The following is a 19,590-nucleotide window of genomic DNA, read 5'->3' on the forward strand; positions in this document are numbered from 1 at the left end:
GTGGACACGACAAGATTGACCCTAAGAACATTTGTGATGAATCCTCAGACGGAAGATATGCTGGAGTAGCAATACACTATTCTCAAAATAAGATTTAATACTATAAATTCAGGTGACAATACAATATATTTAGGCGCACTTGCATACTTCTGTGAATGATTTTATTGGACACTGAATTGTAATTAAACCATAATAATAACTATTGTCATCTAGTGGCCTGAGATTTATTATATTTATTTTTTACAAATATACAAAAACGCTGTGAATTGTACATACAAAAATATTGTGAAAAGATGTTGATATATATCGGTGAATTGATTTCCTTTTTTTTGCCAACATAACTCCAAGCTGGAGAGACTTGGTCTCTTAATTGTCCTTGATTACAATAGTTGACTTCACAAAACAACAAACAGATGTCAAATAATGTGCGGGCCCCAAATCGTTTTAAACAATTCCAAGTTTATTGCGCATGTCTCTGTGGTATACATTGCAGCACAAATGTTTGTACAGTATTAAGGCAGTAATCGGTGGTCAAGCAACATGGAAGCTTCTGTCAGATACGTTGTATATTCATGACATTTCTGGTGATAAGTGAACCTCAAATCGGTTGACCATATAAATAATGTTAAAGTTTTAGTTTTTTATTAATTATATTTCAATGACATCAAGAACATGTTTCTCAAATTATGAAAATAAAATATCCAAATACACATTTGGTTCACTTTCCTCTCTGATATCTGATACACAGTTTCGGAAATGTTTTCTTGGAATGTTGGAAAGCAGGCTGTAATGTGTCCATTTGGTCGAAAAACAAAAAAACAAATTATTTTTTGGCCAAATCAAGTAGCTGACCCAACACCAGAAAAGTGTATAAAAACATGTAGTGGTACACAGACGATCTATACAAATGTTTTGGTTTCATAAGGTGACACGTATGTGTAAGCTCTGCCTCGCCCAAAAGCAGAATTCACAGTAAAAATCTGAGTATATTACATTTTGGTATTCACAAGCCTGAAATGGACCTTCTTGGCATCATATATAGGGGTGTATATAAGGTTACTTTTTCAAAAGTAATTTCACATTAATAAAGTGAGACTATTCACTCAGAATGTCTGTGTAGCTAAATTATCAAAAAGAGCCGTAAGAAAGGAATGTCAGTATAAATACAGCATATAGAAGTACATATATGAATAGAATAAACACAGAATAAATATCTGTGGTTATTGGTCAAAGCATAAGAAGGGTGTTTAATGAAAAGGAAAATATTAAATAGTCAAATATTCATTTACACTTTTTTGACAATATTTTGGTCAACTATTAAAAGGGAATTTATTTAAAAAAAAATTAATACTTTAATTAAGATCTTTTATCCATATGAAGGAGAAATAGTAGCAAGATAGTGAAATGCTTTCCTAAAAAATTGCCATTTTTTTCTACATACCAAGCTCAAGCAAACAGTGTCAAATGTGTTTTTAGCTAAAGGTGCACTGTGTTTGTTTTTATTTACATCCAATAACACATTTGTTGTATAATACAATTTAACGGTCCTCCTTTTTCACTCAGCATGGTTAATCCAATTCCCCTTGTTATCCCGTTTCCAGTAATACATTAGTACAGTCGGGAGACTCGCAACAAGTGTGCCATTTGGATTCAAGGGCATGACTGACATGCTTTGACTGATTCTTGAATGCCAGCTATGTATGAGGCAGTTAAATGACATTATATGCCAGACGTGGGGGTCCAAGGGAATTTACAATGGATGAGCATGTGGTGCACTTGTTACCTTGCTGGGATTCAAGCCTTATATTTTCGTCCATAGTCGATGTTGCTAACAGGTGAGCTAACCAGCCACTCACTTGCTTATTGAACTAATATTGCATCAGAGCAGGTGTAAAGAATAGAATTAGAATATAGGATGTAATTGGATCTGGTAAGAATGAGGATGTTTTATAGTTCAACTGGCTCTTATATTTGATTTGGGTGACAACTTAGTAGTGAACTTGACGACCAGCATTCCTAAAGGCTTGGTGTAATCTAGGTCAGGCACTTGGTGATATCTGGTTTTAACGCAAGGAAGTTCCTGCACCATAATGAATCTCTTTGCATTGTGCTGTCATAGTTCTTGGTGTAATTTCTCTCACCAGTGTTCCAGGGGAAGGTCCATGGCAGAGTTCCAGTTAATGTCTTTGTCATCCAAGAACTCTGGGTTAAAAATGCCAGGAACACTGGGAGGGGCAACGCTGAACGTCATGGCTGAACTGAGTGGCATCAAGTCAAGCCACTCCATATTCTCCCATGGCGCCTCACTTAAAGTCATGCTGACCGTGCCCTGCAACTCTTGACCCGTTGGCGAATGGCTGATGGGCGAGAGAGGCGTGTCAATCAGATCTCTATTGGTCAAGAGTTTGTCCTGTTGGGAATGATGAGTGTGTCGACTACTATACGACCCACTGTACCCATTGGTATTGTTCCCTTCATCATCTTGACATCTACTGCCTTTGGACAATTTATGAAGAATCATATCCTCTCCTCGCACTGTTGGGCCACCCAACAAAGTTTGGAGGTGACTTTCAGCCACATGGTTGCCTGAGTGATCATATGAAAGCTGTGCTGGGGACAATTCCTCATAATGTTTGTGGAATCTTGGCGGAGGAAGACAGGCACACCCCGGGAACACGGATGTGGGGTGTCCGACTCTGGCTCCAGAAGACCTTTCCCTCTCTTCTCTGACATTAGGTGGCATCTCTTTGGATTCAGGAATAAGGAGACAGTCGTCAATAAAGTCAAATTAAAGCTTAATGAGCATTTAGGTGTAGCAAATCTCTTTTCACTTACCTCCAGTCTCTATTAGTACATCTAGAAGTTCGTCCATCTGCTGACTTCTGATCAACTGCTGAAACAAAGAAATCCATATTCAGAGATTGGCGCTTTCATCACTACAAGTAAATAGGTAAAACTTAAAAAAACAATGGTTTCATTGGTAATTAGAGATAACCACCCTACAACACAATTCATTAACTGTGATTCAAACGTCACCATTGTGTTTAAGTGTGTACAACAAATTGTACCATATTGTGACAAATCCAAGACACAATTGAACATCATTGAGAAACGATTACCTTGGGTGGCAGATGTGAGTCCTCAACTTTGGCCGGATCACAATCAGGTGTGTTAGAATAGCTATCCTCAAGTCCCTTTGGCTGAGAGGGGTAGGAGCAGTTCTCCCGGGTGCCAATTCGTTTAGGCAGCACCTGTGAGCAGAGCAAGTATATAGGAAATAAGCAACACTATATTAAAATGCAAACCATTTCTTCCAGACCATAAAATAAATAGTTGATGGCACAACAAGCAAATAAAGACATAAAGAAGCAAAAGCAAAGCCATACCTGTATGCCACATGCTCTGTTGTTTCTCATGGGGTGGTGATGGTTATGGCTGTCCCTTCCCATTCCGATTGGAAGAAGGTAAGGGGTATTTGGAGAGGAAGATTTGGGGCTACTAGATGGTTTGGGTGAGCACTGTGGACTCAGGAACGAAGTCATAGTAGTAGTGCTCTCCGATGAAGACGTTGGGTCTATGCTTTGCGGCCCACCACTGGCGCCCATATCGGACAGTAGACTGTGGCAGTGTCCCACGTTACCGGGGCCCTTGATCTGTTTGGGAGAAGAGAAAGGGCATGTGGTGGAAAGAGGCAAGGGCTCTTTCTTGACAGTCACCCCATAAAAACGCTGGTCCATGATGGCTGGTGCGTGGTGCATGGAAGGCTGGTGGGACTGAGATGATGGGATTATTGTGTCCTCTGTAGCTCCATAGCACCGTTTCCTTTTGTGAAGCTGCATCTTAAGCTCTTCAACCTAACAAGTATGGCCATATGATCAAATTACCAACAGCTGAGAGAGTGAATATTTTAAACCTGTATTAAAATCTATCACATTATAAAACCAATGCAATCCACAAAAGTTTTGAAAGATATGTTTGCATTATGTCTGAAATGGATTTCATCTTGTTGCTATGCATTGAAACCACAGTGTGTTGGGGGGTCACAATAGAAATAAATATATACATATGCATTTATGCCTGGGGTGGGAAATGTTATTTTTATTTGCAGTGATATGTGTTTTACATAATGTGAATCCCTTCTAGATGATTTTATGAAGCAATGGTGCCAGTTTGCAGAACAAGGGTTTCATGGGATCACCAACACATCTATGTTGACTTTTTAATTTTTTTTTTAATGTGTTAATGTATATAATAATATATATGGGATCAATCAATCTGGGCATAATCCATTTTAGCAGAAAGATGAATTGGTTACCTAAATGTATAGCTTGCTTTCAGCTGTAGTCATAAAATATTTATTATAACCAATCATTTTCCACAACCAATTTAACAAAACCTAAAATTCTCGTCCAGTCCCTTGTTTAGGTAGATGCAGCAATAATCAATTCCTCATAATTTAGGTAATATATATTCTTATTTCACCCACCTGTCTCTGCTCTTGATGCAACTTCCATGTCAGTTCCTCAATCACCTTCTGTTTTTCCACCAGCATTTTGTCTTTTACTGCGTCGCCTTCCTCCATTCCTCCACACTCGCCTCTGAGGGGTCCTCCTCCAGTAAGACCGCCACCTTCTATGCTGAGCTGGGCTGGTGACTGTTGCAGGACAAACTGCGTTGGTGAAGACATGGGCACATCACTGAAGCTTTCAGGCAGAGAACCACTGAGTGATAACTCGGATGAGGCTGGTGATATCGGTGGAGTAGAGGAAGTACTAGGGTAAGGGTAGTACCCTCCCTGCGACAGTGCACTGGAGGACGACGGAGATTGGTATGAAGACATAGATCCTGACGGAGTCACTGGGAATGTGACTGTCGTGATATCAGAGGAGCCTGAGGGGGACGATCCTGTGTTGTGGTCCATGTGGGGTCGAAGTCTTTCAATGAGAGCGGTCTTTGTACCGGAAACGGGCAATCCTCTTATGCGGAGGTGTTGTCTCAACTCTGCAACCTTTAATAGGAAATAAAATGTAATTTTATTCAGAGTTATAGAATAGGCTTGATTCCCAAAAGAAACGTGTAAACCATATAGATTGGGTTAACATTCCTGCATAATTCTGTGTGGCTAATTGTATGCTTTTGGCCAAGGGTCCCTAATGCACAACAGAATGTAGAATATGGTTTACAGTAATAAAGAGCTCCTCTTCTTCTATTTACTCCTTATGCATGAACGTGTATGATGTACCACATTATTGTTGACATGCATCAATTAAGAACCCATTTTGTGCTCTCATATTTGGTTTGGTTGGTCAACGGAAGTCAAACAAAACATGGATCTGTACCAATTAAGTAAACCTAGCACCAACCTTTAGGTCATCTAGATTTGCTGGCAGTGGTGCAGGTTTCACATGTGAGATGCTGCTTTGAATATACGAGTTCTTCACTGGTGATGGTATGCTACTGTTGATAGTGTTGGAAGGAACCCTAGAGCTACGACCGGAACACTGATCACCAATTGACCTGTCATTTAAAAGAAAAGAAGAATGAATGTATCTTTGTCAGGGAAGAACAATCAACACACCAAACTCTGGGAACCATAAGTAGGACTTACTTGTGCAGTGGTATGTGAGGCTGGTAACTGAAACTAGGCTGCCGCTGCCGTTGAGCCTGTACCTGTGACGTGTGAGAACGTTGCTGTGTATGAGCGTGTTTCTGCTGGCTGAGAATCTGCAGCTGAAGGAAGAGCTGTTGCTGCTGGACGAGCTGAGCATAAGCCGAGTCCATCGGTGGAGGAGACTTTTCTGCCTTCTGGTGTGGAGGAATGTACTGGTGGTATTTGAGTTTTTTCACTTTAGGTGTTAAGTCTTTTGGCTTTTTGTGCCGGTTCTTGTCAGAGGCCTTGGACTGTTAGAAATGAGAAAAGTGTGAAAATGGGTCCAAAAAGTCAGTGCTCCGAGAACACGATGTTCTGCCAACCTTGACAATAGCAGGAACCTGCAGTGGAGGAGTACCCTGACTCTTGTGGACTGAACAGAGGCCTTCGTCTGGGCTCTGATCAGGGGGGTCTCCGGTTGCACCAGTCTGCAGAAAAACAAACAAATGTTTGCCATTTTACTGTCTCTGTAATTGTAATGAGTTTTGAATACCATGATGTGTATGTTGATATGTGGATTGTGATTGGTTGGTTTTGTATATCTTGGCCACAGGCGTTCTTTCTATGCATACATGTGGAACAACATCGTGGTGTTGAATGAAAACACACATGTCCTTGAGGGTTAAGGCGGATGTCTGGTCTTTCTGAGTTATTTTCTCGACTATATATTTTTGGAGGTTGTGATTCTGGGCTGTTGTCAAGATTCATGGTTGAAAGAACTAAGAAGTATGTTTACTATAATTACTTTAATGAACTTTGTATATGGTCTGCATTATTTACATTTTTGTATTTAGATCAAATAAAATATATGGATCCATTCTAGTGCAAAGCAAACAAGTTAATAAAAATAATAAAAGTATTTCTGCATTCTATTGCCACAAGATAGAAAAAAAAATAGATTTGAAATTAAGAAAAAAAAAAGTTGTACCTTTTGTGGGCTTGTGACAGCTGGTGACGATGAGGACGAGTGTGCACTGCCCACAGCCTCAGATGAGGGACAAGCAGAGCCTTGGGACTCATCGCTGTGATGATCGGGAGACAGACTTTCACTGCTGCTGTCTTCCTCAAAAGCGTAGGAGTCCTCTTGCTTTGGAAATTTACCTCGGTTAACTGTCAAAATGAAAGAAATAAACAGATATATAAAACTAGCACATGAAGTTAATTTCAGATACTCTTTCGAAAATATGTTTTTGTACAGCTGCAATAAGTGGATTTCAATTTCAATCATGGTTACGTTTAATATACGTCTACACGGAATGCGTCAGAGACACTCTGACCTGAGGTGTTGCGGTGTGTGAAAGAGAAAATGGGACACACTCAACTTCCTGATTGGCTACACAGATAGTGGCCACCTTTGTGATTGGAGGAGCCACAAGAGTCTATCAGTCTGGGCTGAGAGAGGTGGCCAAGTGTGTGTCTGTCCCTGTGTGTGTGTGTGTGTGTTGTAGAAGTTAAGGGATCTTGTTTGTATCCTGTGCAACATGTGACAACTCTGAAGAGGTCCTGGTTATACTCACAATAGCAGACTCCTTTTGTGGAACCCAATGACCTGCTAGTACCACACTCTTACAATAGCAGGTGAAGATGGTGAGTCCAAGAGTAAGGAGACGAATCTAGGATTTGCTTTTCACAACCACAATTTCACCAAATTGTCACTGAGTTAAAACATCAGTTGATAACAAATATGCAGTTATTTAAGTGGAGATTTTGAAAACAAGGCATTTAAGGTCAAGCTATAGGTCACAGTGTAAGACAGAGGTGTGCGTATAATAAAGGCTTTTACGTTCCAATTTGAATTTTATTTAAAGTCTAGATTATTGAAATTTTCAAATATAAAACATGATTAAATGCGGCAAATTGTTTCCAGGTCTGACTATATTTAATGATTTATGTTTAAACATATTGTGCTTAACAGTAGTGATGGTTTGATGAGGCCTAACAATACAGCGTCAATTATTTGATGGTGTATCATGATACAGTGTCTTAATTTTGAAAGACCACTAGATGGCACTGTCTGCATTATAATATTTGGCTCTGATCACTAAATCAATAAAGTGGCATTCATTTTCACACTAAGAGTGCCATCTAGTGGCCTCATCAACCCATCATTTGTTTTGGTTATGCGTAACAGAACAAAGCACCATATGTTAGAGCTTCGTCCTCCTCGTCCATATGGACATGCTTCAGTGACCCTAAATAAAATTTTATGTCTTACATGATTGAGCTCCAAGAATATATGTACATTTCCGCTTGTCAAGTGCTTTGCTTTTGCAGCATTCCAATTATTTCAGATTGACCGACGGATGAGAGGTGATGGTCTGTGGGTATGAGTGGAGTGGGACAGCAGCAGCTGGGCTCCGTCACACCGCTTTGTAGGTGGCATTTTAGAGACGCCAGTTAAATGTGGGAGAAAAACAGAGCTATTTTTACCATGTGACCTGGTGCACCGATACACAGGAACGCTTATTTCCAAACAAGCACGGGTCTGAAGATAAAGGATGAACTTAACCACAGCTGCTGTTCATCCCAATAAATCCCATCTTCATCAGAGGAACAAGTGATTAACTTGTGCAACTTGTTTACAGGAAACTTCAAGAGCAAACAAACAAAAAAAGTACTGAAACATCAGAGCCACAGTTCCAAGAGTGATGTAGTCAGTGTGAGGAACACAGAAGGAATTTCAAGACAAACACAGGCAGCCTTTTGAAGTTAATTGTTTAGTTATTTGTCTTAGAATTCAAGTTGAATTCACACATTATCGAAAAGGTTTATGAGGTTTTGACAGAACTTGACTGAGTGTCTGGTAATTAAAATGTTCCTTCAGAGTCACTTAAAAAAAAGAGAATCAGAATCTTTTTACAAATAAATCCAAAGGGTAAACTAACTGCCCGATCTCATTAAAAGAGTGGATGTATCAGTATCAAATAAATTGAACACTTTATTTTTCATCATCTAATTTGCTGCTCCTCTGGATGAGATTTTAGATAAAAGACATCAGAAATGTATCATTTTAATTTTAGTAGCCAAAATGAAATAAGCCATCTGTGCGTCCAGCTGCTGCGAGCCTCGTCCAGCCAGACACTTTGAGTGCTAGAAAAATAAATCCAGTGGCTGTAATTAAGCGGCTGCGAAGGACAACCTCGCGCTCTAGGATCTAGAACAAATAATCATGGCCAGTAACCCGACAGTTCTTCACTTATTAGAGAACCCGCCAGAAGAGGGGGGAGTTGAGTCAACTGAATTTTAATGAACGAGACAATTTCTCTCTCTTTTTTTTAGAGAATAGATTCTGTTGCTATTTACAAGTCATCACTCTTCACATCTTCACAATGTTCAAGTCATTATTTAAAAGTATAGAAGGTTATTTTGTCCAAGAACACTTTTTTTATGATATTTAAAAAAAAACATGTTGATATTTGTAAACAATATAATCTTGCTTTAACCAGATTGCGTTAGTCGATTGTGTCTATTTCACTTTTCAGAGTGTAGATCCTCGTCAAATGTCACTGTAACTCATTTAAGATGGTATTTAAAGAAAACTCTGGTGCCAAAACTTAAAAATTCTTGAATACCGTCCAGCAAGAACCAAAATTAATTAAGCTAAAATAACTTTTTTTTTCCGTTTTAAAACCAAAGTTTCTTCAAAAGTGCTCCGGCCCGGCAGCACGGACACACTTGCATCATGTAACACGATCCAATGAAGCGTGCACACACACACTTCTAAATACAATGTAGAAGCACTAAAAAGCAACAACACATTCCAAACCTTTATATACCTGATTGTATGTGCAGAATATAAACATGCCGCAGAGAGGTAAGACATGTGGTGCATTAGAACAGTTGACTTTGTTTTCATGTGCCGTGGGCAGGAAGGAGCCTAGTAAAACCCGCAGCTACGACCCCATTATCTTTATGAGGAAATATTAGATTGTATATGTGTGAGGAGCCAGTCCTGTGGCTGTAGGGGAGATGGGGAGCCCCGACATAGGCCACACGCCAGTCAGCCTCGAGAGGCTGAGGCAGAATCTTGAGCAGCCTAATAAACACCAGATGTTCCTGGGATAACATATACACAGACCCTGCGCCGTGTCCATCTCAGCAGGGGAAACCGTCCGGCCTCGTCCCGGGATGACAGGATCGGAGGACTCATTGCTGCTGAAAACATTTGATATGTCAAAGCAGCAAAGAGGCTGACGGATGGCTACAAAAGCCGCCTGCTAACATCTGCACCACGCCTGCAATCAAGAGATAAACAGCCAATTGAAATGTAGTTTCTAAACAGTCGCTCGGAGCCACACTCGCCCACTCTCTGGCTGAGGCCTTATCGGCCACAGACTCAAAACGATAGGATGTCTTTGACTCTGGATTCCGTTCCCCCCCACACTAACCAGCAGTTTATCTGGTGGATGGAGACTCTGTGAAACAGCAAACAGTACCAGAGATGTCCCTTAAAAAAATCCCTGCCCCAGTGGCAAATCCCTTCTCTGGTGACTAAGTGACTAAAACACACTTGTGGCTCAAGTTAACTAACTTTTAAATACATTTTTAGTTCACCTCTACGACACATGACACATCAGTATGTAGGCCAAGATCTTCTGACCATCCTTCCTAGTCATCATTGAACATTCCTCTTCCAACTCAAAAATAAATCTTGTTTTCAAATATTAAAATCGAGACACTTCAACTTAACACAATAGATACATTAATGAAAGAGTCATGACAGGTATGTTTACTATTGACTTTGATGGAGATCAAAGATACAAAATTGAATAAACAGATGTTAAATCCAAAAAAAAACATTCCAGTGATGGTCATCGATCTACATGTTGAGTTGTTAACACTTCACTGCCAGAATGACCGAAAATAGGCCAAATACTCTCAGGTTTGGTTAAAAAAAACAAGCAAAGAGAATTTTCCTTTACTAAAATTCTTAAACCATTAAATTGAGAAGTAGTTTAGGCATTCTTGTTCCGCCTGACTTAAAGGTCATTAAGGAGAGTGAATGATCTGAAAGGTATAGCTAAGATTCTGGCATCACCAAGATATTGAGTAAACAATGGTGTTAAAAGAATTCATGATGTGCAGAGATAAAAATAAGATTTTATTTTTTCACTCACATCTGATTTATTTATTTATTTTTGCTATTTTTTACACAAATATTTAGTTTGTGAAAGAAATGTGGACTGTGGATACGTGTAGTCTGGCAGTCAACACTAAACAAGATGGCTCCGTGCAGCCACAATTCTGACCTGAAGAACACGAGGAGCAGTTAATCTGAGGAGTTAAGAGTACTCCCGGTACAGTCTAGTCTCAGCGTCTTCCACACCATGTCTCATGTGACAGTAAAAGTGCAGCGTTTTGGGAAGAGCAGCCTTGTGGAGGTCGCTGTGGCTCTGCTTTGAAGCTGCTGTAAACAGACAACGTAAAAGTAAAAAAAAAAACTCTTCTCACTTGTCAGCATCAGATTTGTCTACTTGTTTGAAAGCTTCCAGTTCTACATTTTTATTTTTTGGAAATATTTCTCTGGTGCAATCAGAACTGTTGTCTCACCTTTTTTTTACAAGAGCTGGAGAAGAGTCGGCCACAAATACACTTACGCTCAGGTTACACTGGTTTACTGTTGTGCGTCATCTTCGTGTGTGTCTGTTTGTTTCATCCGCTTTTTTTATAACCACCTCACAGAAGCAACTTCAAGTTTCTTTAGACTTTGCTAAACCACAATATCCACTTTTTATTACAATTAAAGAACACATTTCTCCTCTTAACATTTTTTTTAATTTAATTTGTCTCACATCCTTGTCATGCTCCATCAAAACCAGAGAGATGCAATAGTTACTGAATGGCTGTAGACATTTTTGCATTTACTTGTGAGTTATTTTTTTTTAATAAATTATTCTAATAATAAGAATATATATATTTTTTTTACATTAAATGCATTCCTTTTTTCACATATACTTCATTTCTTTATCCCAATGATTGATATGAGAAGTTGTTATTTAAACAATATATTTAATTTATGGTTATTTGTTTATTGTTAATGTTTATTTCCCCCCTCATCATTTCTATTTCACATTTAATGTCGTGTATTAGGTCTTCTGGATCTTAGCAGAACCTGTGGTTGAAACCAAGAATTGAAAATATATAGAACATCAAAAAATATATATCATGCAGAATTAATTGTGTTATATGTTAATGTATTGACAGTGTGAGTCAAGGTTCATTATATACTAGCTTTTATTATTGTTATTATTAATACTAGTTCTCCATGAATAGACTTTTGTTGAAAACAGTGGATATAAACACTGGTTTTGGCAGTTTATTGTGTCACAACAATACAGTTTAAGTCTGTTCACATAACCTTGTAATATGGTTACACATGAAGGCAGGCGAAATCAGAGTGCCAAGAGAGAGAGAGAAAAAAGATTCTAATGAAGCATGCCCAGCTTTGTAAATGCTTGACAGCACCGTTTCCCTCAACAGAGCACTTCAGGAGTTGGGGAAATTGATGGGGTCTAATCATCATTACCAAAAATAATGGTCCTGTAAAGCAGCGCAAAAGGAGATTCAACATATTTTTGTTTTTGGCTCCCTCCACAGTTAGAAAAGTGTTATTGAAAGAGTGAAAACTGAAGCGTCTCTGGCCTCACCGCCACACTCAAACATTTGTTTAACATACAAGAGAAAGACTCTTTTTAGGTTCCACCCAGTACCAAATGGTACTAAAATGACGGTTACAGATAATAAACAATAAAAGAATCAAAAAGCAACATATGCTTTAAAAAACGTTCATCTATCAAGAGCCTAAACTCACAGTTTTTTTCCTCAGGATTTTGTGTTTGATATATGAAATGGTTGTATGCGTGAGGCAGCGTGTGCAGCATCTGGTCAATGAATGTCACTACTCACAAGGCATGATGTCTGTGTCTGCCAGCTGCTCACGAGTCCTCCTCTGCTGGAGTCTTAGCTGCAGGACTGAAGAGAAGAAGGACAGGAGGAAGTGGGCGAGTGGACAGTTGACGCAGAAAAAGATATGGAAGGAGAGACAGAAAAAAAAGTAGGAAGAGGCTCAGAATACACTTTGATTAAGCAGCTTGACGCGGAATCTTTATTGGAAGATATATTATTGAACTTAAACACACGTGGACATGGATTGATGCGGCACACTGGGACTAAGAAAGATGCTCGCCTATGAATACTTCTGTGAGCAGGATGTTAGGTTTGATAAACACGGCTCCTGGCTTTTAAACAGATCTGCTCAGCAGTGTGTGGTCCCCGAATGCGAGTGTCTCTTTTTGTGTGTGTGTAGTGCTCGGAATGAGCCACGGTGGGAGTGTGGGGTCATAAACATGGCCTCCCCCTCGTCTGTTGGTCCGAGATATATCGGTGGTGTTGTGTGTGTGTGTGTATGTGTGTGTGTGTGTGTGTGTTTCTCTTCTCCTATGTTATCGGAATGTCTCGTTCCAAGATCCTTCATCTGACACACGGGTATGAAATGTTCCCTCTGATCATTTTTTTTTTCTATGGATCGGCCTAATTATCGTCTCAGGTGTTTCTTACAGCGTTCACCCCCAAAGTTGTATATTGCAATGATTTCCCAGGCCCCTCTGTTATGCAACAACATGCAGTTGCGCTGACATCTGCGTTGGTTTACAGTGAAGGGGTCACAACCTGCAGCCCGCAGCATCCCAGAGCATGCAGGAGGTGGACGTAAGCTAGAACTGAAGTGAACTCTGTAATCCATTCACCGTCCTAGTCAATGCCAGGATTAAGATGGTGCTGGTATGTCTTCTTTTTTTTTTTAAACTTCTCCATCAGCAAATATTGCGAGTGGCTTAACAGTAGAGTTCAGTTCAAATACGGTGAAGGGACAGCAGTTGCTTACCAGCTTCTGTTACTCAAAATATGTTTGATTTCTTCATGTTGCTAATTGCTACAAAGGTAAAAGCACTTGAACCCCAACAAGTGCTTCAGTGTTTATATGTATATCATGGAAAAGATAACATTTTTTTTACCAATATTACTTCTTAAATGACCATAACCGTCTTTGAATTTGTAGTTTTTGTCTTAGGCTTGTCGCCGGGTAAGACACTGGTTATAGTAGTTGCATTTTGTTGCAACATTTTCATGTCTTAGCTAAGAAGTAAGTGGCTCATACTTTATGTACCTTAATCCGGACAACATTGAAACTATACAGATGCTGGTTTTTCAAAGTTTAAAGTCAAATATATACCGTAAATTCCGGACGAAAGAGCGCACCGGATTAAAAGCCGCATGCTCTTATCTTAGAAAGAAAATCTATTTTGTACTTCTACAAGCCGCACCGGATTTTAAGCCGCATATATCCCACGTTGTAATATTAAAAATTAGCTCAAAAACATTCATCATATCTTCTGATTGTAACAGACCGACTCAAATGACTTATCGAGAGGAAGTCACACATGCATTTACAAGGAGTGGAGCTCTAGTGCGGACTCAATGACAGCTCCGGAATGACAGCAGTTATTTTATAAAAACAACAGAACAACCACCCAAAGCTGATTCTGAAGTAAACCAAAACGTATTTACTCGCTATGTAATTGTTGCTTAATCAACAAAAGGCGCTCCATGAAGGAGGAATAAACAAACAGTTCTTTAGAAAACACATAAATTAAACAAACAACCCAAAGACAAAATAACAAAAATCCCAATGCTCCAAAAGAAATCCAGAAAAGGCAGCGATCAATTTTGAAGTCCCATAAATCCAAAGGAAAATACGCTCAACTCTGAGTCTGCCTGCAACACCTGCCTGACGTGAAGTTGTGTCTTCATGCGGCAATCACGAGTACAAATGACTGATTTACAATAGTTGTGAAAGTGCACTTGATTAATCATAAAATTTCATTGGACATCTGTGAACTACTCATCAATTTTATTTGTAGACTGTTACTTGGCAAAATGCTTTTGGCGCCACGTAAAAAAACAAAAAACGCACCGGACTATATCCCGCAGTGTTCAAAGTTTGGAAAAAAAGTTGTGGCTTATAGTCCGGAAACGACGGTACTTTATTCTTTATTATTTATCTTAAAAATTCAGCACACAATTTAAGATCAACACGTAAATTATTGAATTATCTATGCAGCGCTGCTTTGTGGATCAGATATTGTGTGTTTCATTCATTAAAAGCAGTGCTATTATTTTTGCTCATTGTGTTTGATCATTGATGGGTTGATGAGGCATCATGAAACAGCATCAGTTGTTTGACGCCGTTTCATGATGCAGTGCCTTCAATTTGAAAGGCCACTAGATGGCACTCTAAATTTGAAAATGATGCAAGGTTTCATTGTGTTAGTAGATCAGAGCCAAATATTTTAACACAGAGAGTGCCATCTAGTGTCCTTTCATAATTAGGACCCTGTATCATGATACATCATCAAACAACTGATGCTGTATCATCAACGCATCACTAGTTGTAATGTTTTTATTATATTTATGTGGCTTATCTATTTAGTTTAGATATTTTGAACTAGTAAGAAACACAAAAGAACACTTTCAACAAAACAAAACACAAACCAAAAATTTACATTTTAAATGCATTAAACCATATTTAAAAGGCACAGCAGCTCCATCCATGTCCCAAATTCCTCTTTTTTTATCTGAATTGAAACCAATTAAACAACAATGTGGTTTGTTTGTTTAGCTACCAACCTATTTGAAACAACTCAAGTACTCCACTTGTTGCTGTTAGAGAAAATCAACTATAATCTTGAAGAAAATTAATGTTTTGCTGACTGAGGCCCTAACAAACAACCTGGAGAATTTATTGTAGACTAAGAATCAACTCAAAGCACAATCCAAGTTGTTCATCCATCGTTTGCGTCATCCTTGCAAGTAAATTACTGGACTTTTTTCGAAAGCCGACAGTTGGATGAACATTTTTTTGTCTTTCATGAAAGAAAGCATGCTCAATTCGAGACTAATCATTTAGTAAATTCTCTTTTGCATTTGCATTGTTTATTTTACTTTTGTGTGGGTTCCATCAATGTAATGTCAGCCTGTTTGGTGTGAGCTTCTTAATATCGGCCGAAGCTGAACATGACTTTTTCTTTTTCAGCTGTCGAATAGCCGACCTTTGGAATTTATTTCCATCTTTGGAAAGACTATCTCTAAAAAATATTAATGACTTAAAATAATAAATTGATACATTTTAATGACATAAATTATTAAATATCAATAAATAAAGTTACTTTTTACTTTTTTCATTGTGTATGCAAGTGTAGTGTTAAATGAAACATGTACATCTTAAACATTTAAATTGATTATACTATCATACCTTTTAATACTTTTCAAAAGGTTTTGACATCACTTTTCATAAAACACATTTAGTTAACAACTGTACTATATTTATTAATATATACAATACATGTTATATTGCATAATAGAATTATTGAAGCGCACTAAAGCAAATGTTCATCAACATATTTACCGGTAGCAAAAGAAAAAATAAATTAAATTAAAAATGTTAGATCCATTTCACGTAAACACATCCAGCCAAGAGGAACTTACCCCTATTTAAAAAAAATAGAAATTATTATAATTGAAAATAAAAAGAAAACATGCATCTTATCTATAAAGATTATTTTGGGCTTTACATATATACTGAATTAAATTAATCTCCATATTTTATTTTATTACTTTTCTATTTAGACCTTCAGGAAAATATGACTCCACTTAAAAAAACATTAATTTATTTGTTTAGTCTTATATATATGTTTTTTTAAACCTTGATTTTCATTTAACTGAGAACATTGCATAGCCAAAACTATGTTGGATGCGAAAAACAAATTCTCATGAATGACAAATGTCTTCCCAAATGTAAACTACAAATTAAAAGTGTTTTCCAGTCGTTATAAAAGTGTGTCTGGACATTGGTGAAGTGTTTCTTATCTGGGCTGATAGAAAAGTGCAGTCTTTCTTCCCCCAATACACTTTGAAAATTGAACTCATTTGTTTTCACCTCCTACTTTCTTGACGACAAAGGATACACAAATGCAAAATCTATTTATACAATTCCAGATTTACTGCGTAAATAAACTTTCTTGGAGCCTGATGTGTGTGCCATTAGAAATGTGGCTGGTCGGACACTGTGATTTACGTCGCCTCACACACCTCCAAAGTGCCACACAAGAAATACAAGCTAAAAATAACACGTTTCTCTGACATTTCCCCGAAATTTTCCCTTAACTCACGCTGGAATGTATTTAAAAAAAACTTGAAGTAAATATTTTTTAAACCAATATAACAAATGTATTGCTCACAGACACTAAATATGTTATTTGTCTTGAAGAAAGAAAAATAATAAAGCTTAAACCTTGCAAAACAAACAAATAAACTAAACAGTTTTTTGAGTGCTGTGAAAATGTGAATTTGGCTGTAAATCTATTAAATACGGCCGCTCTTTTCAAGATGATCAAAGATCTTATTAAGACACAAAACAGCGTGAAGTAAATGTCATTACACGACATGACTTGAAAATTGTGATGATGTTGGCTGCATTTATTGGTATGAAACCTTGATGGATAAATGTGTTTCACACTGTATGGCATCGGTTGGTTTGTCTTTGACGCTTCTTATGTAATTACAAACAGTCTATCGAGCTGAGAACCAGTCACAAACACACACACTCAGCCTTTGGGGAGCACTTAGCTCCGATGGTAATCTCCCGCTGCCGCTGCAGCCACGTAGTGGCAGTTCCCATGGCTTTGTGTTGTGCTGGACTATTCATTTTCTTTAGTCTTCCAGCTCAAGAACAAGTGTAAATCCTTGACCCCTAGATTGTCTTAGACATTGTCTCTTGCTTCAGGTTATGACAAATAGATTCACCTTCACATGCTGCACACTTTTGAAAGAGTCAAGCATCGGCATGACACTGACCAGTGCAGGCACGTGGGTACAAGAGAAGGACATCCCACTGTGCTCCCAAGAGTCAGACGGGTCATTTCCCACCCTGGCAACATCATCTAAACAACCCAAAGGAAAAGCATAATTTAGCCTCGTTATTCCCAGAACATGATCACACTGTTGATAGACCCGCTGCTGCTCTCTGTCATCTGTTTGCTCACCATGAGTGTTGTCTTTTTCACACAAAAGTTAAACTAAAATCTCAAATCCTCGGGGTCCCCAGTTTCTCTCTCCTCAGGGAGGTGGCAGTGTTTGACTGCCGTGGCGGCGGCAACACAAACCCACGTGGAAATGTGTGGAAGTCAGCTGTGAGAAAAGTGAGCGCGGTGGATTTCAAAGCGGCAACAGCTGCTCTGTGTTAGTTTGAGTCAGTGCTCCAGTCCTCCCTCTTTGATATACTCGTGCACGCAGCTACCTCCAGATCGCTGCTCAACCATATTGAGATACCCTTTTGACCCCACTTCAGAGTCTAATCTCTCTTAACAGCATGAAGAACAAGACCGTCTCTGGCCTTCCTCAGCAGCAGCAGGTAGATAGCGGGCGAGTGCACTGACACCTCAAACCCAAGAGGGTGTTTGATTGAGCTAAAAGACAAAGTGTAAGTCTGCACACGTGCACCTGCCTCGCTGCTGCTACAACCTTAGAAAAGACAATATGAAGAGGCTCTCTTACCTGAGCGGAACTTGCTTCGTATCAGGATGGAGTGATCGGAGCCCAGGAGAGTCATTGTGCTCTATAGTACAGTTCAGTTCCAGTGTAAAAAAAATATTTTAAAAATGATTGCGGGAGGTCAAAGACCCTACGAGATGTGGGGCTTTGAGTTGACACTTGCTAACTCATGAAGTTGGAATTTGGAAAAACACCAGCAGCATCCCTCCCTGCTCCCTCGCTCTCTCTCTCTTCCCCTCACAGGAGCTGATGTGGATGTGTCTGACGGCTTCTGTGGTTTGATCCCATCTAGCCTGGAACTCTGAAGAGGGCCCGGGTCTGTACACAGAGATATGCCCCTCTCTGGGAGGAGCCAGCCTTGTGCACATGAGGCACCGCCTGCTCCAGAGGCAGGCTGCACAGAAATTTGACAGATGACTTCTTCCTCTCTTGTCACCAGTGTAACCATATCCTCCTATCAGCCCGACTCACTGTCATTAGAGTGCTGATATGCAGTGGGAGGCAGAGTTTCCTGTGATGTTGTGCATACTTGAGGAGGAATTTAAAAACCCAGTGATGAAAGTTCCATGGAAAATGTTTTAGAAAACACTTTGTACACAACTGTATCGTTGACACAACAGATATTTATGTGAAGTTTTGTACGTCCCATCCGTCTTCTTTCAAGTAATAACATATAGAGGTTTTTAAGGACCAGAAAAAAGATTTAATCCCATAATATCTGATGGAGGTTAAATATCTTTTAGAGCCCAAACTTAAAATGATGTTTCATAGCAACTGATTATTAAGCTGAGAGTGCCATCTGGTGGGCTCTGAAGATACTGACACTGCTTCATGAAGCTTCGTCAAATCATCACTAATAAGTTGTTTTCTTAGATAAACATGCAATTTGCATTTCTTATTTCCTTTCTATTATTTATAAAGTTATTTGGCAACTTTAAATAACCATAAACTGTATATTATTATTATTATTAATAAATATTATTATATTTTAAAATAACTTCTTGCTAAATTGATTTCTGCTTTTTAGTCCAGTAGTTTCACATTAACTTTTCCAAATTTCATCTTATATTTCCATCAATAGTGTACATAATGACTATTTGAGTAAATATACGATGCCTTTATTTAACCCTTGTGTTATCTCTGAGACAGGGTGACCCGGTGGCCTGAAAACAAATGTGTTTGTGAAAGGGATACCTTAAACAGATTTTTTTTCGGGCCTCTGGGTCACCTTGACTGAGGGCTAACACAAGGGTTAATGAGGGGGTAGTTCATGACTTGAATGAGAAGATGTTTTTTGTTTTTTGTTTCTTAATTTCAATAGTTATTAATGTCAC

General features: G+C 38.7%; 1 protein-coding gene across 4 annotated transcripts; it reads right to left on the reverse strand.

Moving 5' to 3' along the window:
• Positions 1 to 456: 456 nt before the first annotated feature.
• On the reverse strand, positions 457 to 18,752 carry myocd (myocardin). Of its 4 annotated transcripts, none has more exons than XM_087794588.1 (11): positions 18,260 to 18,752; positions 12,557 to 12,622; positions 6,579 to 6,760; positions 5,974 to 6,078; positions 5,609 to 5,901; positions 5,364 to 5,517; positions 4,487 to 5,008; positions 3,387 to 3,653; positions 3,120 to 3,251; positions 2,836 to 2,893; positions 457 to 2,745 (listed from the first exon to the last, which is right to left on the reverse strand). In XM_087794588.1, the coding sequence occupies exons 1-11, from the start codon at positions 18,312 to 18,314 to the stop codon at positions 2,138 to 2,140; spliced, it is 2,442 nt and encodes an 813-aa protein (XP_087650714.1). In that variant the 5' UTR covers positions 18,315 to 18,752; the 3' UTR covers positions 457 to 2,137. The 4 variants fall into 4 exon arrangements, with proteins under 4 accessions (XP_087650714.1, XP_087650712.1, XP_087650711.1 ...); XM_087794586.1 differs by having other exon boundaries at positions 2,836 to 2,890; positions 3,387 to 3,854; XM_087794585.1 differs by having other exon boundaries at positions 3,387 to 3,854.
• Between the last annotated feature and the right edge of the window lie 838 nt (positions 18,753 to 19,590).

This window comes from Callionymus lyra, chromosome 6, assembly GCF_982586985.1.
Source record: "Callionymus lyra chromosome 6, fCalLyr1.hap1.1, whole genome shotgun sequence".
In the NCBI taxonomy this organism is placed as follows: Eukaryota; Metazoa; Chordata; class Actinopteri; order Syngnathiformes; family Callionymidae; genus Callionymus; species Callionymus lyra.